At 42.6% G+C, this 27,082-nt stretch overlaps 1 protein-coding gene across 5 annotated transcripts in view; it reads left to right on the forward strand.

The window, feature by feature from the left end:
- EXT2 (exostosin glycosyltransferase 2) overlaps positions 1-27,082 on the forward strand; it is a 132,214-nt gene that overhangs the window by 55,402 nt on the left and 49,730 nt on the right. For 4 of the 5 annotated variants that reach the window (XR_003791483.1, XM_029208303.1, XM_029208305.1 and 1 more), the window contains exon 8: positions 7,270-7,401. The exons of the other annotated variant lie outside the window; for it this stretch is intronic. Coding sequence is in view for 3 of the 4 variants with exons in the window: in XM_029208303.1 (XP_029064136.1) it covers positions 7,270-7,401 (132 nt within the window). In the remaining variant the exon portion in view is untranslated. The remainder of the gene's footprint in view (positions 1-7,269; positions 7,402-27,082) is intronic. 5 annotated transcript variants of the gene reach the window in all.

A 27,082-nucleotide genomic window follows, 5' to 3' on the forward strand; every position in this document is an offset into this window, starting at 1 on the left:
CAAGGTACCAAGGTTTTTCTCAGAGTTCCAGCCTCACCCTCCACTTTCAGCAGGCCCTGCCCGCCTGTGCCACACAGGAGGCCTTGCTCCCGTCCGTGGGTAGACTTCCCTTGCTTGTGTGTGGTGCCGGGCTCGTGGCGGAGCAGCAGGATTCTGTTCCCCTGGTCCAGCCGCAGTCTGGCAGGCTTGCTTGCCGGGGCCTTGGAGGTGGGCCTTTCCCAGCATTCTTGCTCCTCCCCCTGGGCAGCTAGAGTCTGCCCTCTGTCTGTGGGCGTCTGAGGTTGGAGGGGGTTTCCTGCCCCTCCCTTGGTGGTAGCTGACCTGTGCGCTGTATCCGTGTAGGAGCCTGATCTGAGCGAGTTTACCTGGTTGTCCTTCAGGGGCAGATGGCTTTTGCGTCTGCCCCTGCTACCAGGGCAGCGTCCCTCTGAGTTGCTTGTGGGGGGGTGTCCTGCTTATGTCTAGAACTTCCAAACTGCCCTACTAGCCCACACTCAGTTTGAGGAATTGGTTAAAACTTTAGCTGTATTTTGAGGCTGCTTTTACAGTAGCCACCCCTACCTTCTGTGCTTTTCCAAAGCTGAAATAGTTTGAGCGTCCCATTGCTCCTGGCTGTCACTCTTTGGAGTTTGGTTTCCCTGATTGCCTTATGACCATAGCTCTCCGATCGGCCCAAGACACGTTATGGTGTTAGTGGGGTACCTGGTGCCGTTTTCTCATCGTTATGGTGGACTCCATGTTCCCTTGTGGCTTTCTGCACCCTAAGCAGAAACAGATCCTTTATGTTGTGACCACCCAGTGGGTGGGGGTGGGGAAACAGCAGAATCGGGCCCTACTGATCCACGGCTACATGTCGTTGTCGGGTGTTTGGACGGTGCTACCTCTTGGGATTTGGGACAGAGGCTTAGCTGGCTGGTTTATCATTTTATTTTGTGGTTTTCATTAGGAAAGTCCTTTAACGCACTAAAATGAAGCCTGTCGACCTGGGTCACATTCAGGAGGTTCTGATGGGAAGGGCATATTGCACAGCCGGCTGCTGACTGAAGGGCACTGGAATGCCGTCACTGCTTTGGGAGGCAGATGCTCTTGGACCGCTAGGGATCCTGGGGCTCCTGTCCTTCTGTGTAGTCTTTGAATGGTCGGATAGCCTGTCCACTAGGAACAGACTTGCATGGCATAGTTTTAACAACCGTTTCTCTCTCTCGTGGTCTTTACGTGCGTAATATAAGGGCAACTTATAATCCCATTGCTGCCTTGCTGTTTCACCCGGAAACAAATTTTCCTTTTTTTCCCCTCAAATCCATTTCCTCCATCTTTTACCTTTTAAAATTCTGTATACAAGATGCGGTCATTATTATTAAATGATGGCCTTCCCCCTTTAAGGTCATGGGCTGGTACTTAGAAGATTTGGAAAGTCCCGTGAGATGCATGTGATGCCTGTGAGGGAGATGGATTTGTTCTTTCAACAAACGTTTGACTGCCCACTCCTTGACAGGCACTGTGCTAGGGGCTGCAAGACCAGTCGTGAGCAAAACCAGATGTGTTCCCACCCTCACAGTTTCCAGAGGAGTGCTGGCCTCTTCCTTGGAAGCTTAGAGATTCAGGTAGAAGGGGCATGTCATTGGTTGCTGTACTTTTCAGTATAAAGGTCTGTCACACTCGTACTTGATTTATTTTTATTATATCTAACTCTGTTCTGTGACCAGTTGGATTTCTTTACTGGCTTCAAGAATTGAGAGGAATGGAGTGTAATGTTGAGATCCCATTCTGTCTCTCCTCTACCCCTTCCTCCCTTCCCACCCCAAAACAGTGCTGGGTGTATTCTAACATAAGTGACAAAGACCCTGAGGGGACAGGATGGATTGCAAGTGTTGAGCAGAGAGCTAACATGTTCTGATTATCTGTTCTGCACTGGCACTGGGCAGGGAGCTTTACAACCCTCATCTCACTGGATCCTCAGCTCCACGAGAAAGGTGGTGTGGTCTCCATCTCATAGATTCAAAAAACAGAGGGGTTAAGTCACTTAAAATTGTGCAAGGTACTCATCGCCGTGGTTCTTTCTACCATACTGTGCGGGCTTCCTTTAAACACTTGTTATTGCTAATCCTGTTGGCTTTATGTTACTGAAAATCAAAGAAATTAAACCAAAGTAGCGGTTTCAATTTGAAGTATTTATTTGCTTAAGTTAGTTTTAAGTTGGCCCAATCCTTGCCCTTTGCTTTATGATTCTAATATTTGAAAGCATCATAGGAACTTTGTAGTTCTTATGCTTTGAAATATGCACATTTTACAAAATTACCATGGTATCCGTTTAATGAAGAAAAGCTAAATGCTTTGTCGAACGTTATTGTTATGACCATTTCATATGTGACTTACCTTTCAGCTGTGTAGATCCACAGTGTGGAGTGCCTAGGGAATTTGCAGAGCTGTGGAAGAGTCCCTCATTTAAACTTTTCAGATAGGAAGAAGTGTGGCCCCTGTTTTAGGGGGGAAAAACCCTCAAAACATAATAAGCATTTGCATTTGCTCACTGGATGGGAACACTGGTGCTTTCACGTATTGCCAGCATAGCTGAAAACTGCTTCCTCTCTGCCGAAAAGTGGCTGATGCTGAGTCCTGGAGGGGCTGTAAATTATGCCTTCTAAACACTTCAAGGTGTTAAAGAGGTCCTGCAGAAATAATTAAGCCTGCAAAGTTCACTTATCCTCAGGCTGAGACACTTGAACTATGATTATTGGCAAAGCTTGCTTCCTTTCTGAGAGAAATTGTAATTTGGTGGACAGGGCTAGATGATTTGAGACACCTTAAATCAGAAGCTCTGTCCTACACTTGTGCAGTTGGCTGGTATTCTAGGTGGATTTGTTACCAATCATTGTTTCCTATAAATCCCAAATGCTGCTGTCTCTGCTGTGATTCAATGTGAACGTAAAGCTTTGGAATGCTTAAGTTTGAGTGTGGTGTGATTTAAAATAAAAGAACCTACGAAGATGGACCCATTTGGGTAAAAAAGGAGGTAAATATTTAAGCTGTGTGTGTTTATGTGTGGGGCTCACGCTTCTCAGTGAATTTTTACTCCTTTCAGTTCCTTGGTAGAGGACCGTTTCCTGAAACTTACTGTGTGCTGGTACTCTTAATACTCTAGAATGGGGTAGGGAAAGGTCTGACTTTAGAGTTAGGATTCATGAGTGGTGACACTGCCACTTAACAGCTTTGTGTCTCAGTTTCCTCACATATAAAATGAGATTTGCATCTGCCCCAAATAAGTGACAAACTGGTAATAAAGAGCGAATGAGACCATGGGTACAAAAGTGCTTTGCAACAGGGAAAACATTCTAACATTTGCAAGGATACTAATAAAAGAATGCCAGTTTCCACACCAAAGGAATTCAGTCTAGCTGGAGAGAGAAATGCGAGCATCCGAAATAGCAGCGAAACAGTGATAGAACAGAATGTAAGACACCTGACCTATAAGATAAAGGCTGTAAATGCTGTGGTGTTTCACAGTAAGAGAAGGTTGTTGATGTTGGGGGCGCTCAACCTCAGTAAAGGTCTCACAGAGAAGATGGATTCTTTTAGGTCTCATGAACTGTAGATATTTTGGCTGGATGATGGGAGGGAAAGCAGCAAGATGACTGAGAAGGAAGGAGATTGGAGCGAGTGGAGTGTATCTAAGAAGCAGCAGCAGGCAACCAGCAGGCCCCCAGGCTGTACCCAGATGGCCGACCACAGGACAGCTTAAGTCAGATGCCCTTGGAAGCTAAATCTGTTTCTGATTTTCTTTGAGTAGGAGAAATTCTCATTGGGATGCTTTGCCTTCTTCTTAATGTTAGTGGAAACAACAGTCGTCATATAACTCAGAAGTTATCCTTGGCTTTAACTAATGAATAGAGGACTTGCCCAGGAAACAGAACCAAAGTCAGTAAGTCTGGACTAGAAAGTGTCTTTTTCCTCCACCTATTTCGGTTACGCTTCCAATTTCTCATGCTAAACTTGGAAATGTTCGCCCCCTTGCGTAAGTCCTAACAGTCTCTGATTTTGAGTGGACTCGTAGGCTGAATGAAGCTGGCAAGGTCGTCTACACCAGCATCCTGCTTTCATTAGGAACCGAGTTTAAACTCTGCTTGGATAAGAAACTGTCTTCTTTCAGAAGGCTCTGACACAGTAGCTGGTTTGGGAGTAACCCTCCTGTCAATAAAAGAGAAAGAAGTATAAGAGCTTATTAAAGTAGATGAAACAACAGTTCAGAGAGCAGCCCATGCAGTCAGGACTTGAGAGACAGGAGCACACTGAGGGGAGCTACTTGTTCACTCTGGCTCCTTCCCCGAGGGTGCTTCCTAATTCACAGCCCAGGGTATGGAGGCTTTGCAGAAAGCAGCAGTCCCACAGGGCTGACAGGGTGGAGTTAGGGGCTTCCAAAGTATCTGGGATTTGAAGAACAAAATCCCAGGAGAAAGGGAACCACGGGGATATAGCAAAAAATAGGCGTGCAATCTTCCCGTAAGGTGTTTGCCAACTTCTGAGGTGCACACGATCAGAACAAAACTCTGAGAATGAATCCCTGCAGAAAGAAACAGCTGGGAGCCTAACAAGCTCTGTAGCTATTTCAGCAACCGTGTATAGTACTGATGAGATAAAGATCAGTGTTCAAGGCTGGCCAAGATGGAGGGGTCCTGGTAAATACCCCAGGCTTTAATTGAAGGCCCAGAAGGCCACACCTTCAGAGTAAGGGCAAGCTGAAAAAAGGTGGCCCTGACAAAACTTGAAACCAACCCCTGACAGGATTATAGTGGTCTGACTGCATTCTCTGTACCTGCCAGAAGAATATGTTACATTCTTAGGAGGAAGATAATCTGGATCATCCAGAACCTCTACAGCTTTTTAATACAGAATGTTGGCATCCAATAAAAAATTAAGATGCACACTAGAAGTTGAAACCAAATGACCAAAATGAAGAGTAAAAAGATGATAGAAAGAGACTTACAGGTTATTCAGATATTGGGGTTATCAGTCGGGAACGAACAATGTTCAATAATATAGAAGAAGAGAAGGAGGATTTCCACAAAGTTTTGAAATCTTCTTTTAAAAAGTCAAATGGAAATTCTGCAACTGAAAAATATAAGAAGGGAAAGTAAGAATTCAGTACATTGGTTTAATAGCAGTTTAGACACACACACAAAAAAAGGATAAAGGATTATTGGACCGGAAGAAAAAGTAGTAGAAAATACCCAGATTGAAGCACAGTGAGGAAAAATACAGAGAAGAGAATAAGAGACATATGGGACATGGTGAAAACATTTTACGTACATGTGTATTTGGAGTCCTAGAAGAAGAGGAGTGTGACAGAAGCAATATTTTAAAAAATATTGACTGAGAGTTTTCTAAAAACAGGGAGAGACATCAAATCATAGATTGGAGAAGCTCTCCAATCCTAGGTGGGATAAACACAAAGGGCCACACTGAGGTATATCTGTGAACCTCGATGAAACAAATAGAATGAGCATACACTTAAACTCAGCCATATCAGAAATTACATTAAGCGTAAATGGACTATATGTACAATTGGAAGCCAAAGATTTTTGAATCGGATAAAATATTAAAAGCCACTTATATCCTTTTTATAAGAGACAATCCTGAGACAACCTTTGAGGGCACAAATTTGAAAGTAAAAGTTTTGGAATTAAACACACGCATACACGTGTACATGCACACACGCACAGGCAGAGAAGAATCAATAAAGATAAAGAATATTGAAACAGTACTTAAAATCAACTTATTGTACTTGACAGTGGTAAAACATTACACTCATCAACGCCAAAATTCTCTTTTTTTAAAGTGCACATAGATCATTTACAAAAATAAGCTATGTACTGGGCCATAAATCAAGTTTAAATAAATTGCCAAGTTTTGAAATAACGTGTGTTTTCTGACTACAGTGCAAAGTAGAAATCAGTAACAGAAAGATAAATAGAAAATCCCAAAATGTTTGGAAATTAAACAGCATACTTCTAAATGACCCATGGGTTAAAGAAAGTATCCCAAAGGAAATTAAAAACATTTTTCACCTAAATTATAATGAAAATGATATATAAATGTGTGGGATGCATTTAAAATAGTGCATAGAAGTAAATTTATAGCTTTACATGTATGTATTAAAAAAGAAGAAAGATTGAAATATCTAAACTTCAACCTCAAAAAGCTAAATGCAGGATGAATTAAAATCCCCCAAAACGGAAGAAAGTAAAAATAAGAGCAGAAAGGAACAAAATAGAAAAAAAATGTAAGATAAAGAAAATCAGCAAAACCAAACATTGGTTTTTTGAAAAGATAATAAAATTGATAAACATCCAGTAAGACTGATCAAGTACAAAGAGAAAACACAGATTATCAATATCAGGAATGAAAAGAGGTGTATTACTACAGGTTCTATAGGCATTAAATAGGCATTGACGCACATTTAGTCCAATAAATTTAACAATTTAGGTAAAGTGAACACATTCCTTGAAAAATACTACCTGCGAAACTGACATGAAAATGTGCGTAGTCTTATGGGTATGAAAGAAAATTAATCCATGATTTAAAACCTTTACACACCAAAAAAACACCCAGCCCAGATGGTTTTTTTGATGAATTCTCAGTCTTTCAAGGAAGAAATAATGCCAACCTTGCATAAAATTTGTCAAGGAATAGAACTTTTTCAACTCCTTCTATGAGGCCAGCATAACTTGACACCAAAATCTGATTTTAGTATTACAGTGTTGAGCAAAAGAGTAAATACTGGTTGATGCCATTCATATGAAATTCAGTAGTGGGCTAATAGAAATCAGAATAATGATTACTTTTGGAGGGGTGAGGTTCTGACTGGGGTGCTGGAATGTTCTATATCTTTATCTGGGAAGTAGTTATAAGAGTACTGAAGGTAGAAATTCATTGAGTTGTACCCTTAAGATCTGTGCACTTTATGTATGTTATATCAAAAAAGACTCTAAACTTGCTCTGGTTAAACACACTGATATTTCGTCTTAAGTATCACGTAGTTTCTCTTAAACCTAAGTTGAATCCAGTGTGCGTTTCACGTGCTCACGTGCTATTTTGACTGCCTTGGTTAAATGCCCACTCTGATGGAGCTGGCCTTGAACAGCAGGGAGCCTTTGCCTTGGTCTCCCTCTTCTTCGGGAATAAGGCAATTACCCAGACCCAGAGTTGGCTGTGACGGAGCATCTAGTTCTTCACTCTCTTTGCTCACTTCACACAGTGTGGTTTTCTTCACAGGCACGGTGGTTCTGGGAAGCGTACTTCCAGTCAATCAAAGCCATTGCCCTGGCCACCCTGCAGATCATCAATGACCGGATCTATCCATACGCTGCCATCTCCTATGAAGACTGGAATGACCCTCCCTCCGTGGTAAATGAATTCCGGGGCGAGCCACATCAGGCCTGGGCCGGCTATCAGGATGGGATGATGGGAAATGTACTGAATTTGTAAAGGTTATTCAAATTCGAGCTTTCTAAGATGAGAGTTTGCTATCAGACTTGGGGCCGATAGGACCAGCTTAATTTTGAAATGATGACAAAAGTAAGAAATACCGAAGCAGCAGCTTCCAGTTTATTTTAAATGTGCTTAGGAAGACAGTATGTTTATTTATTACAGAAATAATGGGGAGGCCTGGGTCTTGTTGGAAATGGAAGACTTCTGATGACTTTCGCAGTTGTGGTGCTTTGAACTCTTGAAAGGATTCTGTAAGCAACTTAATAACAGCTTATATTTTGAGCACTTCCCCTTGTGCTTTATGCTAAGTGCTTTCCATGGATTATGTCAGTTAACATTCAGACCCCTTGTGAGGAGCAGCCTCAGCAAACGCGATTGAGAGGCATTAGGGATCGCTCAGGACTTTGGCTGAGGCCCCTGGGTATTCTCAGCAGCGAGATGGTGTGGTCAGAAGCTGCTCACAGGGCTTCGTCCTTGCTTGCAGGAGTCACGAGGCACTTGTGGCCTTGCAGGGAGTGTGTCAGCGGCCACGGCTTCTTTCTCACTGAAAGTGCCTGAAGCTGGAGAACACCTGCCGTCTGGCTCACAGACCCTGAGGCCTCCACCTGAGAGCACTAGGGTCTTCTCCATGTCAGACTGAATCGTTACTCTCTTTCCGGCCGGCCGGCCTTGTCTCCTGACTCTACCTTCTCTAGATAGTCCTGTGTGCTGCCACCTGGTTAATCTTCATGTAGGGCCCTCCTTCCCTCCCTCCTTCCTTTCTGCCTTCCTTCCTCCCGCCTTTATTAAGTGGTTCCTATGTGCCAGGCACTGTGCCATGTGCTGAGAAAGCAGAAAAGGAAAGCAGGCCCTGCCCTCAGAGGAGCTCTTCACTAACTTGGGAAGCCAGCGAGGAAGGGTATTGTATGAGTAGTCCTGTACACCCTAGTGTATGGGGTGGGGCAGGCAGCGCTCCTGGATGGGGGTGGGCAGGACACTTCCTGAAGCGAGGGTGCCTGAGAGGAAGTAAAACGGTAACATCAAGCGAAACAACAGCAGACACCTTTCTGTCTTGCTTGAGGTAAAGTTTCCTTCTGTCTGTCTCTTCCCTTGAATCTGTTGCCAAAGGGAACCTTCCAGAAGGTTTCCATTCCTATATAAACCTAACTGTATAATCTTAGAACACAAATGGGATCATACTATACATAGTATTCTGTGCCTTGCCTTTTTTACTTTACTAATAGATCACGGGCTTACTTCCATTTCATTCTGTATAGGTATACTTCAGGTTTAAGGATGGCTGTATACTATTCCATTGTTCAGGTGTATCTTACATGCAAATCTATTTTCTAACAGTAATACAAGGGACATCCTTTCATATGTGTTTGCACATAAATGTGTGAGTGTATCTACAGAATTAATTCCAGCTGAGAAATTGCTGAAGGAATAAACACATTTTGAATGTTGATAGATATTAACAAATGGCCCTTTCAGAAGACTGTACCAGTTTATCGTTCCACCAGAAGCATTTTGGTTATTCTGGTTCTCCATGCCTTCAGTAACCCTGAGTACTTGAATTTTTGCTCAAGTGGAGGTTGACATCTCTGTCAGTTTCTCCCAGAATACACATATAAATCCTATTTGTATTTCGATTGGTCACATTGAATTTTTAGATAGTTTTAGGCATTTATTCATTCAGTGGGTACTTACTGAGTGCCTGATATGTTCCAGGCAGTGTTCTTGGTACTTGAAATATGTCAGTCAACAAAGCAGAGGAAAATCCATGCCTTGGGGATTTACATTGCAGTAGATCTTGCTATCTGGAAGCAAGATTTGTCTTTCTGGTAGAATTTTAAAGTTTTCTTTATATAGGTCCTTCACAAGTCCTGAAAATCTTTTTCTTAGGTATTTTATCTTTCTCATACTCTGATAAAGGAATATGTACTCTCTGACATCGTAGTTTCTAACTTTTGTGTGAAGACATATTACTGGCTTTTGAACATAAATTTTGAAATACTCTTTTACTGAATTCTGTAATTGTTTCACTTTTTAAACGTTGATTCTCTTGTGTCTTCTAGATATGCAATCATATTTACAAATGCTAATTTTGCTTCCTTTTTTCAATATTTGAACCTTTTATTATCTTTGATCTAATTACCTTGGCTAGTAGTTCCAGAACAATGGTAAATGATGATCTGAGTGTTAAAAGGAGAAGGGCAGGTGTTTCTAGTCAGGGAAAGGGGGAAGTTAGGTTCCATCCAGAAGGACCGGCAAATTCAGAAGTCAGAGGGACAAGAGAGCATGGCGGCTTCAGGAACTTCGAGGGGGTCAGTGTGGCAGGAGTGAAGGGGGCTTGTGAGGGAGAAGCAGAAGGTGGAGCCTGCAGAGGGCCCAGGACGCCAAACACCTGGCATCTTTTTTTTTTTTTTTGGCTGCGTTGGGTCTTCGTTGCTGCACGCGAGCTTTCTCTAGTTGTGGCAAGCGGGTGCTACTCTTTGTCGTGGTGCGTGGGCTTCTCATTGCGGTGGCTTGTTGCGGAGCACGGGCTCTAGGCGTGCAGGCTTCAGTAGTTGTGTCACGCGGGCTCAGTAGTTGTGGCTCGTGAGCTCTAGAGTGCAGGCTCATTAGTTGTGACGTGCGGGCTTAGTTGCTCCGCGGCATGTGGGATCTTCCCGGACCAGGGCTCCAACCCGCGTCCCCTGCATTGGCAGGCAGATTCTTTAACCACTGTGCCACCAGGGAAGCCCACACCTGGCATCTTATGGAAGGTTCTGGAATGTTATCTGTGGGTGATGGGAGATCACTGAAGTATTTACACAGGAATCATGTGGTGAGATTGCGTTTCGGGTCAGTCTGCCATCAGTGTGGAGGATGGATCCGTTGTAGGAGGTTGAGCCTAGAGGCAGGAGGCTGTTTCAGGAACCCAGGTGAGAATTAATGCAGGACAAATGTGAGTGATATTAGCTGGCTAGGGGGAGTTCAGGAAGAGTGAGGAACATGGTGTCATTTATCCAGATATGGAGTGCGGGTGCACGGGCGTCGTGGGCAAGGGCGGTGTTGGCATCCAAGCGCATTCTGGCTGCAGGGCCTGCCACAGTCCAGCTCCAGGCTGCTTTCTAGCTTTCCTTCCTTCTGTTGCCTTTCAGGGAGCGCTAGACCTCTGGCAGCACAACTTTGTCCTTTCTGTGCTTACTCCATGCTTTTCCTTCCCCGTGCCCTTGTGACTGTTAGTCCTTTCACTGAGATGCCTCTCTTCACCATTGTCTCTGGTCATCCACATTTTTTCTGGATATCAGGGGCCTGCTTACATACCCCTTCCTCCATGAGGTTTTCCTATACCCCTAACTAAGCACGAAGTAATCTTTCCTTCTTGTAACTCTCAAAGCATATTATCTGTTTCTTTCCTATCACTTCACATGCATAGAAGTATAATTTCCTGTAAAGTTTTAAGCTTCTTAAGGGAATTTCTGAGTTATCTTGGTATTCCTCATAATACCTAGGATAGTTTAATTCAGACAGGAAGCCCTTGATACATGAAGGAAGGAGGGAGGGAGGAAGGAAGATCGGGACCCCAGGGCTTGAGCCATCGAAGGCTCACTCATATGCTGTTGTGACAGCCATTATTTTATTTGACCTTCACCCCGTTGGGAAGGTGGGGAAAGTGATAGATTCTTGCTCATCTCTAAAGCAGACACAATGAGGTTCACAGAGCCTGATGACTTGTCCAAGGTCATATAATGGGCAAGTTGTGTAAACAAGCAAGAACCCAGGTCTTCTACCTGCAGAGTACCTTGAGTTACTTATAGAGTTTTACGGGAGCCATTAAGCCTCCTCTGGGCTGAAACATTTCCACTCTTGTGAGTATATGGTACAAGCTTGAGACAAAGAATATCACATCTGTTCTTCTGTAGGAGAATTCATACAGGTGGGATGGTCATGGCAGCCAGAAAATGTGGAAACAGTAGGACTTTATTCTGTACTTTGAGCTAAAGCTCTAAGAAAAGTGTATAAGAATAAATGGCTGGGATTTTGGTCTCTGTCTTTCATAAGAATATAGACTAGGAGAAAATAGTATGTGAAATTTTATAGTTTTGAAATAGGTGTATTTTAATTTAGGAGAGAACGATCAAAGTGCTGGACTCTAATTTGGGAAAGAACAGAAGTATAAAAAGCATAGATCTGGATATGCAACTGGAAAATATATTCTTAATTTTTTCCTTTAACTCTTAATCCTTTTTAGGGAAATTTAGTGTTTACCACATTTCTAGGAGCTCAGGTGATGAAAGCCCTGATTTAAAGCTGTGGGTTGTACATTTCTGCATCTTTAGTGAAAGCAACTGACAGGCAGCCTGAGTAACGTTGATTTATTTACAGTTAACTTTCCCCCTCCCTTTCAGAAATACTTAACCTACCCTAGATGTGATTCCTATGAGCCCAACCTTCAGGGAAGTCTCCCCTCTAGATTCCATCAAATTACAATATCAGACGCCCCAAGGTGGGAGTAGGTGTGGATCTTGGTCAGTAAATCAAGGGATGGTCTGGTTCTTTCAAAGATCTGCTGTCAGGGCTCCAGCCATGCGCCGAGCTTGCTCAGCTGGAGAGGAGGGGTGAGAGTAGAGAGCCCTGTTTTGGCCTGATGCTGCTGCCTTAGTTTAATGTTAAAAAAAAAAAAAAAAAGGGCCTATGTGTGTGAATGATGGAGACAGCGAGGGGTTACTGGTGTCGGCAGATGCTTTGCCATTTTCTGTAACCAGAGAGGGGACAAATTACGTTATCCGCATTGCGCTACACTCAGAACTTGAACAAGTTTGAGAAAGTAACTCTGGAGCACAACTTTAAAGTTGCATGGCTGTCAGGTCTGGAGAGATTAGCCCTTTGTTTTGAATCTTCTCTTTGAAAGGAATTTCTCACCAAATTAAGGTTCTTTATGAGGGATGACATGTTTGTTTTTATCGTTAATTTTCTTAGCTCCTCCTGTCAAGGATGCCTGCATTTTACTATCTTTTTAGTCTCTCCATGCTTTCATTTTTCTCCCTTTTTTTGCAAATATCAGCAAAACTTTATCATCCCCCCAAATACTCCACACCTGTATTGCTTCTGAATGTCTGTGTCATTTCTGGTCTTGCCCCTTGGCAGGCCTGGTCCCTACATCTGGGCCTAGCCTGTGTGGCTGGGGATCTCCTCGGGCACCCTCCCCCACCTTACCTCTGGTTCTTTGCCAGATGTGAGCATGTCTGGAGGACAGAGACTGAAGCAAGTGAGCGTTAAATGTGATGCGGGGATGGAGTGGGCCGAGAGCTGTGAAGTTTTGGATTTCTGGCATGTGCCAACGAAACCGTATCCTCTCAGTGTCACGGTACGCGGGCCTCTCACTGTCGTGGCCTCTCCCGTTGCGGAGCACAGGCTCCGGACGCGCAGGCTCAGTGGCCATGGCTCACGGGCCCAGCCGCTCCGCGGCACGTGGGATCTTCCCGGACCGGGGCATGAACCCGCGTCCCCTGCATCGGCAGGCAGACTCTCAACCACTGCGCCACCAGGGAAGCCCTCAGTGTCAGTTTTTAAAAAACTAAACGTAATGTAGTCCTAAAATCATGTTGTAGAGTGAAGTAGTTTCCCATGTTATTTTTCTACAGTGTGATTAGAGAGATTATACTCCACCTTATCAGTATGTCCTAATTTTATTTACCCAGTCCCTTTTGACAGACAGTTTTGTTCACATTTGCTCTCATAGATAACACTAGTAAAGATACCGCAGATTTTTTTTCTTTTCGGCATTGGCCATACCAGACCTAGAACAGGGAGGAGAGACAGCTGGGGTCCCATGGCTGTTGACAAAAATTGATGAGAAAAATGGAGAAGTAACTTAAAATGGATTGTCGAACCTAGCGTAAGAATAAGATTGAAAATAAGAGTTTGTTCCTATGAAATCTAGCCAGAACGGTGACTTAGCTGCAAGCAGGGCCTCAGACGAGGATTATATTCTTACCTAGACGTCCTGTCAGCATCAGTCCGAGTCCAGCTTTTGGAGGCTGGCAGGGAAGGCTTGGTAAGTGGGAGGGTTGTGTGCGAGCACTTACCTGACGGGCACTCATCACCCATGAGGAGCAGCACCCATGAGGAGAGCTGTGGGCACAGTGCAGCAGAGCTTGCTGTAGCCCCTGGTTCTTGGGGAAGTGGTTCTCCAGTATCAGTATGCATCAGAAGCTCCTGAAGGGCTCACGAAAACACAGGTGGCTGCCACTCCACACCTAGTTTCCGGGTAAGTCTCGGTGAGGTCCTAGAATGTGCGTTTCTAGCAAGTTCCCAAGCAGTGTTCATGCTGCTGGTCCAGGGAACCATACATTGATGTGGGGTTGATTCACAGTGTGTGTCCTGACTCACTGCCTGGAGAAAGCTCTCCCTCTCTCCCCATCCAGTTCCTCTTCTGTACCCCTGGGGCTTGGATTAGAAGCATCCAGGGCCGGGGTTCAGCCCACATCTGTCTCAGCTACATGAAGAGCTCAGGGCTACCGGTACTTAGAAGTTCAGACGGCGGCCCTCATTCACAAAGGTTGTGGTTGTACAAGCTGCTGAAAGTATCGCTCAGCTGTAAATACTAACAAGCTATAAATCACTCTGCAGGCCGAAGAAGTGCCAGGTCAGATGCACGAAACAGAGCTCTGAGTTGAAAAGATACCCGGTTAGCAGTCTGTTTAACTCAACTCCATGCCCTTTAACTTCCAGGTTGTGGAATGTTTCTCTGGAATTTGAATGCCTCTCCTGCCCCCCAGGAGGCCCTCTTGGCCTATTCTCCCCTTCTTCCTCCCACTGCCCAGATATGACTAAAGTATGTATGGAATTTAGAAATCTTAGCTTGAATTTTAAATAAGTTTAAGCTTTCGGAGTCTTTTGTTTTCAGAGGCACCACATTTACAGGATCACAGTCGCAAAAGCGGTCCACTCTACTGCCCTCAACTCCAAGCCTTTCCTTGAGCAGCCTTTGCCACTGAATTGTTTTGTATCTGTAGTTGCTTCTCTGGAAACAAGCTAGAAAGTCTCAGGTCATGGAGTAAAGAAAGCTGAGTTGGGTCTGTGAATGGGGGGATGCAGGAAGATCCCAAGAGCTGGACCCGGGACCCCAAGCCAAGAACTTGGCCAGTTCTGATGGTCAGATAGAAAATGGAGAAGATGAGGTCGCAAGTCAGATCCAGGTGGGGGAGGACAAGTAAGGCACATGAAGAGACAAACGCTGGGGCGTTACAGAGAGGATTGTGTCAATCAGAGCGTCCTTCCTCGTAGAGGGAGAGTAGTATACCTGAGCAGCACACACCTGCACGGCGACTCCAGTCGTGGCAGTGGGTGAGCCACACGCACGGTTTCCCTGGATGCGGGCCTACATCTGTGGTTTTTGTAGAGTTCACTTTTATGACCCTGGCTTTCGTGAGTCAGCAACTGACTGCTTCCTTATGTCACGTGTAGGAGGGCAGCGAGTGGAGTAGTTTCTCGAAGTCTGTGGGAGCTTGATGTGGCAGTAGATGAACCGAGGACATATTGAGTGTTTCGGCCACGTCATCCTTCATGCACCAGCTATTGCTTAGTAGCAAACCAGATTCCCTTTCCCGTTGTTTCAGGGGCCACTTCCATTCTCCTGTGAATCTGCTTAAGAGGTTACCAGGGAAATGAGTTGTTGTGTATCACAACGTCAGGATAATGAATTCTGTTTGCATTTCTAATATCCTATACTGTTTACATACCTATCAGTTAATATTTGAGTGTAGCTTTCTAATAAATGGGTCATTGTAGCTGCAGAGTAGAAAAATTTCCACGCTGCTCCAGCTGGAGCTTGATTCTTGATTTTTGGTTCTCTTTTGTATCTCAGCTGTATCACTTAATTTTGTAAATACTTAAAAAAAATAGTACGGCTTAACACACGTATGGTTTAAAAATTCAGACAGTAACATAAAATGTAACTAAAATTAAGGCCTGCTCCCAAGGGGCAGCTTCTTTCAACTCTGTCAGCGTGCCTCTGATATTTCTTTTCCTACCTCCTCGTAAAACACTGATAGTGTCGGTTTTGATTTCTCAATCACAGACATTATCTTTTTACTTCCTTAGGGTTAGTGCTTTGTTTCCTGTTCTTGCCTCTTCCTCTGCACATTTCTTTTCTTTCTCATCTTACCAGTGGGGCGGTATCATCATTTTTCATTAAAGCAGTGTTTATTGTTGCATTATTAGGACTATATAAATGTTGCTGTCAACGGAACCAAGTAGTAAAACATGATTATGTATAACTTTTTATTTTCCGGGAAGTAAATACATAACTGCCTTTTTTTTCCCCCCTCTTAGTTTTACATGTTCCTATCACTGGTTGTTACTGAATTTTCCACCAAAAGAGTGAAATGATCAAGCACAAGTAAACTATAGGATTTCTTCCCTCCTTCCCCATTTTTTTCCCTCCCTGCCTCCCTCCACCCTTCTCTCCCATAGCCCTGCACCTTCAGCTCCAGAGTGGATTGATTGCTCTCTAGGTCTCCTATGCAGAGGTCAGCCTAAATTCTCTGTTCACCATGATGCTCGGAATTCCCTTCTTTTCTCTTCTTTGTTGGATTCTTTGTTTCCAAGTTCTAACATCTTTCTCTTTTTTGGGTTATTTTTTCCAGTAGCTCTTCCGCAGAAAGGGGACAGTTGGGGGATAAATTTGCTGTCACCTTGCATGTCTGAAAGTGCATTTATTCTATTTCACATTGATTAATAGTTGGGCTAGTGTAAAATTCTGGTTGTGGTAGCTTTTCTTCAGAATTTTGAAGACATTGCTTCATTGTTCTCTAAGCTTCCCGTTTTAATCTCAAAAAACTGAGGTGTCTTTCTAATTCCTGATCCTTTTATGTGAAATGTTTTATCTTCTTGGGAAATCCTGTGTTCTGAAACTTTATGATGGTGTGCCTTGGTATGAGTGTTTTTTTGTTCATTGGATACCGGTTTGGGCCCTTTATAAGGAAATTTTCATGTTTAATATCTTTGATTCTTTTTTTCCTCTGTTTTCTTTTTCTTCTTTATGGAACTTGGGTACCTAGATGATGAATATGCTAGACTGATACTTATTTTTCTTATCTTTGCTTTCCTGTTTATCATTTCTTTCTGTCTTAATTGACCTTTGTTTTAATTTCTTAGGTATTTTCTCAATTTTATCTTCTAACCTTTCTTTTGATTTTTAAAGTTTTGTTCACTTTTAATTTCTTAGAGTTTTTTCTTGACTTCTAATTAATCTTGTTTTATATCTTCCTATTCTTGTTTTAAGGATACTGTACTTTCTCTCTCTGAAGATATTTGTGGTTTTGTTTTTATTTGTCTTTAACTCCCTGTATTGTTTGTTTCCTTTGAACTCCTTTTTCATGTCTTTATTTTCTATCTTTCATATTGGAAACTTTCTTCAAATACCTGATGGTTTTCAGCAGTCTACTCTTATTTAAGATAGAGGCACTGAAAGCTGATTGGAAGCTCTGCGTACATGGATAGGTTTGTCGCCTTATGGGCTTTACTGAGGTTATGAGGATGGGGACCTGATTGTTGGTATTCATGGCTTATTTCTGTTGGATTGGTTCACTGATCCAGAGAATAATCTTTCTGCCCTTGGGAGTAGGGAGAGGATGGATAAGTCTGGGCTGCATGCATGTGGGGAGCTGAGTGGGGGAAGGAGAAGGGTTCTCATCCTTCATTTGATAGGTGATCACTTAATCTGCTGTATTCAGTGTGATGCCTTACCCTGCCTTCCGTGCCTCATGTTGCTGAGTATGGAATCTCTCTAATTCATTTTCCCCAGAGAATAAACATCCTTCTCCTGCTAAAGTGGCAGAGGGTAGGGAGGACAGGTAGGGGATTGGCCTGCCTGTGCATATAAGTTTAAGGGATCGTGGAACCAACTGTTTCTTATTCTTGTTTTTAGAGTCCGTCCTTCCTGGACACCTAGTACCTCCAATTTCTGAATCTTCTTATCATCATCCTTGGAAGGTTTAGCTTCTTATGTTTTGCTAGGTACCTTACGTTCCCCTGTCTGCCTTTTGTTTGCTAACAGACCTAAAATTCTCTGTTTTTTTTTTTTAACTTTTTATTGCGACATAATTTCAGACTTAAAATTCCCAAAATAGTACAGAGTTTCTGTGCACCCTTCACCCATATTCCTCAGATGTTAATATTTTACCACATTTCCTTTATTCTTTCCTCTGTGTGTGTGTATTCACATTTACATATGTCTTTGCCTGAACCATTTGGAAGGTGCAGGTATGGTGTCCCTTTACCCCTGAGTATTTCTCATGGAACCACAGTACAGTTAACCAGAATCATTTGGAAATAAACAGTGATACAACATTATTATTTAATTTATAGACCTCATGTAGAGTTTTGCTAGTTATTCTCATAACGTCCGTTATAGCAAAGGAAGATTCCAGACCAGGCATTGCATTCAGTTGTCATGTCTCTCTAGCCTCCTTTGGAACAGCTTCTCAAGTCTTTTCTTTGTCTTGCATGGCATTGGCCTTTTCAAAGAGAACGTGTCAGTTATTTTAGAATATGTCCCTTGATTTGGGTTTGTCTGATGCTTTTGTGTCAAATTATGCATCATGTTCCAAATTATAGAAATTTAAGCTATGCATTTTTGACAGGAATATCACAAAAGTAACGTTGGTTCTCAGTGTATCACATTGACGGACACATGATGTCAATTTGTCCTGTCAGTAGTGAGGATAACTTTGCTCACAGGTTTCTCCAATGGGAAGTTATCCCTTTCTTTTAACGTGTCTTGTGGGGGAATACTTTGAGACTGTGTAAATATCCTGTTACTCCTCAAACTTGCACCTACTAGTTTTAGCATCCATTGATGATTCCTTGCCTGAATCTGTTGGTATAATGGTTGCCAAATGGTGATTTTCTGTTCCCATTCTCTGTCTGCTTTTGAGGGTGATTTTTCTTCTTTAACCTGGAGTGCATGTCTTTAATCAGTGTTGGAAAATTGAGTCATTTTCTCTTTGAATATTACATATCTGTCATTCTCGCCAGTCCTTCCTCTTGGAATCCTATTAAATGTATGTTAGGCCTCTTTCATTCTGTTGTTGTGTCTCTCAGGTTTGTTTGTTTTTTCCCCTCATGTTTTACACATTTTAACTCTTTGTGCTACATGCTGGATAATTTTTTCACATCTATTTTGCTCTTTTCTTTAGCTGTGTCCGATGTGGTTTTTTTACCCATCCATTGAGATTTAATTTTCAATAGTTATTTCTAGAAGCTGTAATTATTTTTGAAATCTGTCTGATCTTTTTTTCATAGTGTCTCTTTTTTTCCACATATGTTTTCAGTTCGCTCTTTTATACCTTAATTATTTGAGATACTTTATATTCTCCCATAATCCAATTTTAAAATTTCTTGTAAGGTCTAATCCTTCCATTTGTCTGTTGCTCTTGTTGCATTGTTTTCTTATATGTTTTATAATTTTGGAATGTGAGTTCATCTCTGGTAAGATTTTCTGTGGAAATCTTTGCCACCTGGGGTAAGGGGGTATTTCTCCAGAGAGTTTGTTTGTTCTTGGGTTTTTTTTTTTTTGCTTCTGCCAGGTGTTCCAGAAGTATTGCAGAGATAAATCACTTTTTAACATTAATTTCTTGGTAAGAGGTTTCCATACTACACAGGGAGAGTCCATTTAGACCCTAAACCTACGTGAGGGCTAGGCTCTATGGAAATCACCCACTGTGCCCAAACTCATGTTGAAAAGGATAAATGTTTTTCTGTTGTCTCCACATGCTGGGGGTGACTTTCTGGACTACCTTCTCACTGACTGTGCAGGCCTTGAAGGATTCTGGCTTGACGTGTAAGTCTCATTGCTAGTTTCCTTCCTTCCTATGCCCAAAGCCATGTCCCTCTTCCAGTATGGGTGTGAAAACCCACACCCCTGCATTACTAAGCACAGCAACAGCCTCTGCCCTCCCCAGGGCACCACGGTGTCAACAAGCCCCTGGGCCTTCAGCTCTCATTCGTAGTTTTTCTTCATTTTTGGTTCCTGGCGATTTCCCATTTCCTGAATATTTAAGAAGACTTTTGTTATATTTTATTCTACATTTCTGTGTGTCGTCTAGCAAGAGGCTCCATCTGTTTCACCTCCCCAAATGTATTGAACTCCTGTCCACCGGTGTCTCCTTGCCTATTCTTTTTGCCCTGTGGGTTCATATGCCGTCCCCCCACCCCGGCCCAGGAGGAAGCAGAGATAAAACATAGTAGACAAAACATGTACCTTATTGGAGTTGCAGAGAAGTTAAGAATTAAGAAATGACTGCATTTTAGAGGTTGCTCTTCCCACTTTGTATCAACTTTAATGGTGGCGTTACACTCCCGTCAGCTCAAAACTGTATGAAAGCTTTGGTTTCCTTGGTCTTAAGTGTGTGGGTGCTTTGTGCTCGGATGCCACAGCTGTAACTTAACCTTTCTCAAGAGTTTCTGTTTACCAAGCTAGTGAAGTCTTCCTCCATACCATAACTGACCGCTAAAATACAGTGAGTGGGCCGCCAGCAAACATTTTTATGCCCAGGCCAGGGAACGGGCTTCTCTTTCAAACTGTGGATGTTTCAGGTGTGGGATAGTCAGATGAAACCGTAGATCTGTTTCACCTCTCATGAGAAGTAGGAGTTTGAGCCACCATTAGCATTCTTGAACACTTTGGATTATAGATTAGCCTTGTTGGCTTGAATCAGATAAGTTTCTAGTTTTTTCATTGAAGTGTTTCTTTTAAGTGTTTTCAGTGTACTTATTAAGTAACAGATCCAGGGATGAGGAGTGTGTGTTTGAAGACTGTGTCTAAGAATAATCCACATTTTTTGCTATCAAACAGCTGAACCGTTATTTTTAACGTATAAAATTATGAACCAGTAAAATCGATGATGTGTTACATTTGCGCCTACTTTATTATATTCACCCATTTAATTGATTTGACAGTATCTTAAACCATCTTACCATAGATATGTTTAGTGAAATTTATTACTTGCAGACTGATATAACTCATGAATTATTAAAAGCATCAACATATGGAATCCACTCATTCCTCATTCCAGCTCCTTTCAATATGGCTTAGGCTGAGCCATTTAACTGGCTTCTGTCCATCCCACTGATGGAAGCCACAGCCAGACGAGGGTTCTTATAAATGATTGGCTTCCTTTCCAAGCAAGAGGAGGATGAAATGTCAACTTTTCCTCTACCACCTGAAAAGCAATCAGGGGCAACCCTTCCTGCTCTTCTTGACAGTAGTTTGGCTTTATAGAAGAAGGGTGGGCACCGGGCCAAATGTGAATTTCAGTGCTATATAAAGAAAAAAGTTAAGAAGCTAAAACTCAGATAGTAACTGGAATTTTCAGAGAGGCATTCAGATGGGTTTAACCTGTGAGCCTTCAGAAAACTAACTGTAGCTCAGAAATTCCTGAACTGCAGGTTTTAATCCCTTCTTTCCTGGTGATGATCCGAGTAAATTGAGGTTACTTACCGAATCTCTCTTTGCAGCAATTTGCTCCTCTGTAGCACTGGGTTTAGGGATATTAATAGCTTCAAAAGAATAGTATAGCAGTTAGTGGCTGATTACCAGTTGCTAATCAGGGTCATTGAAAAGGACATTTTGGAATCAACCTGAGTTCAAGACCGTTTATTAGCTTAACACTGTGTTCTCTTATCTCTTTGAAATTTGTTATCCTTCCTGTAAAATGGGATATTACGTATTTCACAGGATTATTATGAGATATTAATGAAATAATATATGTGGAAGCATTTTGTAAGTGGCATTAATGTAATGCTGCTAGTGTAATGCTTTATCACATGGAAACGTACATTCTAGAATTGGATGGGACTTTGGAGGGGAAAATTGAAATTTACAGAGGGTGATTTTTTTAGATAGATAGATAGGCTCTATTGTGTGTTTTCTGTCGTTTAATCCTTACAACCCAAAAGCAGCATTCTGTTGGCTCCATTCTTACAGATGAAGAAAGTGAGTCTTATTTATTTTTAAGATCTATGTCCCCATCATCCCATTTTATAGATGAGGAAATGGAGGTCTGAAGAAGTGTGGTGCCTTGCCTGATGCAGAGATTCTCAGTCCATCATTCCATCTATTATAATACACTGCCATGTTTTCACAATAATTATTTTTATCTTGCACACAGACTTGGCCCTCAAATTAAACAGGAAACACAATAGCACCTAATTAGATTATTAGTGTAAATATAGAAAGACTTCTGTCACTGGCTTCATGGTGGATTAGATATGCTAAATGACCTTCCCAGCTGAACAGCGAAAATACTGAATGAAGTATGATAGAGCCTGTTGCTAAGCTGGTATAAAAGTAAGATATTTGTCGACCCTAAACAAAGTGAAACTAGGTATCCTGGAAGGTGAGTGGGGGCCAAAGCTGGCTTTTGCTGCAGAGATTTTGCAGAGTTTGATGACCTGGAGCTCCCTGCCTGGTAACTGTCTGAAATAGGGGATAAGGGAGCAGGATTGAAAGCCTGTGGCCTGTGCAAGTTGGAGAATCTGTCAGGAGCTTCCTGGATGAAGCCAGGAAACTAAAAGAGCCTCTTCAGTGTAAGGGTAAAGAAGAATAAGTCTGTATTGACCCTGGTGTTGAGCACTGAATTCATAAGCCACCTTCACGTGGTTTGTGGTCCAAGTTCGTACTACAAGTGTGGTCTGAATAAACCTTAAGAGGAGAATTTTGTTGAAGGTGGCCCTGAGTTGATAGGGACCAGCAGAAGTAGACATGCATCCTCTCTGGAGGAGCTCATCTTCAATCCAGGTCTCAAATAATTCTTAAAAATAAAGTGTCTACGGAAAATGAGCAGCTCACAGTAAAAAACCATAGTTTTTTACTACATCAGAGTGAGAACCAGCAGAAACACAGCTGCAAGAACTTCAGATTATTAGATTAGATTAGATTATTAGATTCAAAGCAATTGTTCAGAATGCAGCCCAAAGAGGTGGAAAATATGAAAGAGTAGTGACATGGAGAACAGAGGAACAAGGTACAACATACGTCTAATCAGAGTTCCAGAAGGAGGAGAGAGAGTGAATGGAAACAGGCCCTTCTGAAAGAATAATAGCTAAGACTTTTCCAGAACTGTTGAGTGATACCAGTCCTCAGATCGAAGAAGACCAACACACCACAAGCAGGAAAGTCATAATGAAACTGCAGTGCAGCAAAGAAAAAGGAGATCTTAAACACATCTGGAGGAAAAAGAGACTAACAGTAAGAAAAGATTTGGCTTGCTTCTGTGACCCTGAGTTAGTCTCTGTGGCTCAGTTTCTTTGGATGTTAGAGAGTCACCATACCTGTTACTCCAGTCCACCCAGATGTGGTTAGACGCATTCCAGTGCCACCATGTAGAAAACTTATTTACCAGTACCTTACTGTAAATAAATTGTAGGAATTCTAAGTTTTTAATTTACTGTCTTCCTTGGTTGTGTCTACAGCACTAAGGAGATTGCTAGCCTTCGATTTTCTTCATCTTTCCTTTGTCTGTTTAATGTAAAGTCAGTGAGATTTAGCCATCAGTGTTCTCCTTGTTTTTGGAACAATCAGTTATTTTTTATGGGTGGGATGAATCAAAGACACAGCGCAGCAAGTAGACTTCAGGCTCGTCCCCAGATCTTTTCTCTCGCAATGTAAGAGAGCCTGCTGGAAGACATCCTTAGGTCTCTGTATTTCTCCAGCTTCCCAAGTCAGCGCACGCCCAGTCGAGTGCTGTGCTGCAGAGTGGAGCTGGAGAGGTTTAATGGTTAAGGCAACTTGGGCCACGTTACTGATTGCCCCTTTCAGATCTCCCAGCATCCATTAACATAAATATCATCTCCCCGTTCTGGACAGGGGACACCACCCTCATGCACGTTAGTACTATGATGCTAATGCTTAACCCTTTCATTGCTCTCTCTGCTTCAAAGGCCTTGCCCTAATCCATTGATAGGGAGTCTGTTTGAACCTAGAGGAGAAATGAAAGGGTTAACTCCTTTTGGTTTTGCCCTTTGACCACTTCAGGATGAGAGGCATGATGAAATACTTTTCAGAGTCTTCAGTGGAAACACATCATGCATAATTGGAGCAAAAAAGAATAAATCAAAGCTTCCCCCCCCCCCCCCCCGCTTTTAGTCTGGTAATTCATAATTGAAACCACATTGAGGTAACAGTCGATAACTTCAAAACAACCAAGAAAACTGCCCTTTCTATCAAGGTAGGGATAGGTAAGGCTACTCATAACCAGGGGCTCGAGAGCTTCTGTGTAACAAGCCTGTCCTCTCCTCTTTTCCTTTCTCCTCTGACTTCTCGCTTTTCTGCTCTGGCATTATACCTTCATTTAGATCAAATATGGATTGACTCAAGTATCTGCTTAATTCTCTTCTTGTCACATGAAGTTATACATAGTGACATTTTAAAAATGTCTGCCATGGTGAGTAATAGGGATTAAATTTTGGATTATGCTGCTTTGAGCTTGATTCCTCCTGTCTGGAATTCGGTTGGTTTAGGTTGAAACAGTCCTTTCGTTGGTGTTAGAATGTGGTCTTCCTCACTCTTGATTTTATAATCTTCCAGTAGTTCCAGCAAGAACATTTCAGAATGGTTAGCAATGTGCTCACCAGCTTCCTCCACTTTCTGTATGGTAGGTAACCTTGACTGGAATGGTTTTGGTTAGGCTCATATATGACTCCCATGGCCTTTCTACTAAGGAAGCAAAACAGGATTGCAGGAAGGGCCCAGACAGCTTCCTCTGTGTGAGATTGCCAAAGGCACTCCTAGTTAGTTGAGTTTGAATCCCTTTCTTGAAGGAGAAGACCCCTTCGAACTGGTAGTTGACTTTAAGCCTGGTTTCCCAAGGCTTCTCTTTCAGGGGATCCTGACACCTGAACCCACATCTCCATCTTGCTGGTTTGTTTGTTCACTACTAGTTCATTCACCAGGGCTTTCCAGAATAAGTGATGTGATAGGAGAGAACTTCTGGAAAGCGGGCATGGTGGCGTGACAGTTGTCGTGGCTCTCGTGGATTACGTTAACAGTCTGGATCACTCAGCTTCCGTGATGAGTACTTGTTTTAAGAGTGAGGAGTGAAGCGAGGAAGGGAGGGCGCGAGATGACGGAGGTATTTGGGCTCAATGCCGGCGCTCTGTCAGAATGACACACACTTCTCCTCTTGGTATCTCCTCTCACCTTGGAGTGAACAGTTTCACTGAGCGTATCTGAGAACCAGCGTTCCGAGGTACAGCTGCGGTAGCTGGGCTTTGCCTTTTCCTCTGGTCTCTATTGCCGGGTGCCTGGTTTCATGCCCCATCTTGCCATGATGGAGATTTAATCAGGCAACAGAGTTAATTGCCAACGTCGTTTGCTTTTTCCCTGGCAGAAGTCAGAGTCTTGAGTAAATTATGGAGGTTTAAATGTGCTTGATTTCCTGCAGAAAGTGGGGTCAGAAGGTCCCAGACTGTAGACACTCTCTTTGGTCAGCCAGCAGGGGGTCAGTTCTTAAAGGTATTTCAGAGGTGACTAAATGCTGTTTTTGAAATGTCCTTCTCCAGTATGTTTTTTTTTTTTTTTTTTTTTTTCCTGGGGGTTGGTTTGTTGACCTTACCCCAGCGGAGTGGAGTGTCTGCATGAAGGCGTGCACCCCAATTAAAGCTGCCTTTCTCCACGCTGTCCCTGGGCTCCAAAGGCAAACGGGATTATGTTTGCAGAGGGAGAAGCACCCGGCACAGAAGCCCAGCTGCAGATCAGCACTTCCTATTTCTGACCTTCTGAGATAGAACATGAAGGTAGCTGTGTTAATTTATCAGTAAAACAATACTCAGGAAAAAGAAAGTTTCAAAAGAAATCAACAGAAGGCCAATCATGAGACTTAAAAAGAAACTTCTGTCATATGGTCTTTTCATGCTGTGGCTTTAGCCTGCCTGACTCTGAGGTCCCTGGTCTCTGCTCTCCTTCCTTCCTCTTCCCAGCCCTGGCCCTGGTGGAATCTGTCCCGGTCTTGGAAGCAGGTCTGAGGATGTGCTGCTCAGTTTGCCCTTCGGCTTCTTTGGCCAGCACTCTCCTACTTGGTCTCCTCCTCACCTCCTCCAGGGAGATGGAGGTGACAGTATGGACCTTCGTGTGCCCACGGGACTTTAGGACCTTGTTTTAGTACTTGTTATTTGCGTTATAATTTGTCTTTTTACCTAGCTGTCTTCCCTACCAGATGATGAACTTTTTGAGGGGAAGGAGTTTGTTCATCTATAGTTTGTGCTCAGGAAATGTCGACTGAATGAATGAGCACCAGAAACCATATTGGTGGGAATGATTGCTGAGCTGCTAATACCATTGTTTTAGCAGACAAGAATATGAATTGGAGCGAGCTAGAAGTTTTTTGTGTTTGCTTTCAACTACCATTCATGGATTTCTGTGTTGAGCCCTCCGCTGAGTGCTTATGTGCATAATCTCATTGAATCGTCATCACCTTAAGAGGCAGGTACTGTCATGCTCTCCATTTTGCGGGTGAGGAAACTAATACTCACAGAAGAGGCTTTACACACCACAGCAAATGGCGGCGTCCAGACCCCAACCCTCTATTAAATATCCTAATCCTACATTCTGCAGAATACTTAGCACAGTAAGATGGCTGGTGAGCATTTCTAAATGAATGAACTAAGTTGGAAATCATTTCAGAGCTCATGACGTCACTCATTTGAATGTACATTAACTGTTCACACCCATACACAAAGAGGACAGAAAGAACACCACCCGGATCATTTGGGCTTAACTGAATCATTTTTAAACACGGTTTTCTTCTTCAGTCGCACCAAGCACCGTGCTAGATGCTGGGTGTTAATAACAGTTATGGCTCCTTTTTTCATGGAGCTTTCAAGATACTTAAAATATAATGAATAGGAAGGAAAAGAGAAAATTGTGAAAATAAAAACAGTATATTTGGAAAGGAAGAAGCAGAGGTAGAGAATCCAGGTAAACCAGGACCCCAGAGCATGGTAAGGTAAAGGTAGAGAGGAAGAAGGGTTTCATTTAAAATCTTGGTGCTGGAAGACACCTCATGAGCACTTAGCCTACCCCCACCCCTCTTTTGAGACCTGCAAAAAATAAATCCCAGAGAAATTGCTATTCCCACAAGATCATCTATTGGCTACCTTTATCAAATGTTTGTATGTGTCAGGTACTTTACAGTTATTACCTATTTACTTTCATTAACAACCTTTAGATTGTTAAGAAATAATAAAGACATGTTAATAAGTAATTATTGTGTTAAGTAATACTACCTAGAAAAGTAGTATTATTATCATGATCTTATAGATTCAGAAACTGAGGTGCAAGAGAGGTTAAGTAATTTACCCAGGTCACACAGCCGGTAAGTGAAAGAACCTGGGTTCAGATTAAGGACATGTGACTCTGAAACTGACCCCAAATGTGCTGATTCACTTTTGAGGTCTTTTGCATCCACCTTGGTGGCATATCCTACAGTAAAGTGTCAAGCTTGTAGCATAGTAAATGTATGCTCAGCAGCTTCTGTGTTGCCTCCATGTTCATCTCAAAGCCTGTTTTTTATGGGAAAGTGTTGGCAAGATTTCAGAACTTGTTATGTTCCTTTACATGCCCTGT

The sequence above is a fragment of the Monodon monoceros genome, unplaced genomic scaffold, assembly GCF_005190385.1.
Source record: "Monodon monoceros isolate NGI ecotype Baffin Bay Population unplaced genomic scaffold, NGI_Narwhal_1 Super_Scaffold_7, whole genome shotgun sequence".
NCBI classification, from domain to species: domain Eukaryota; kingdom Metazoa; phylum Chordata; class Mammalia; order Artiodactyla; family Monodontidae; genus Monodon; species Monodon monoceros.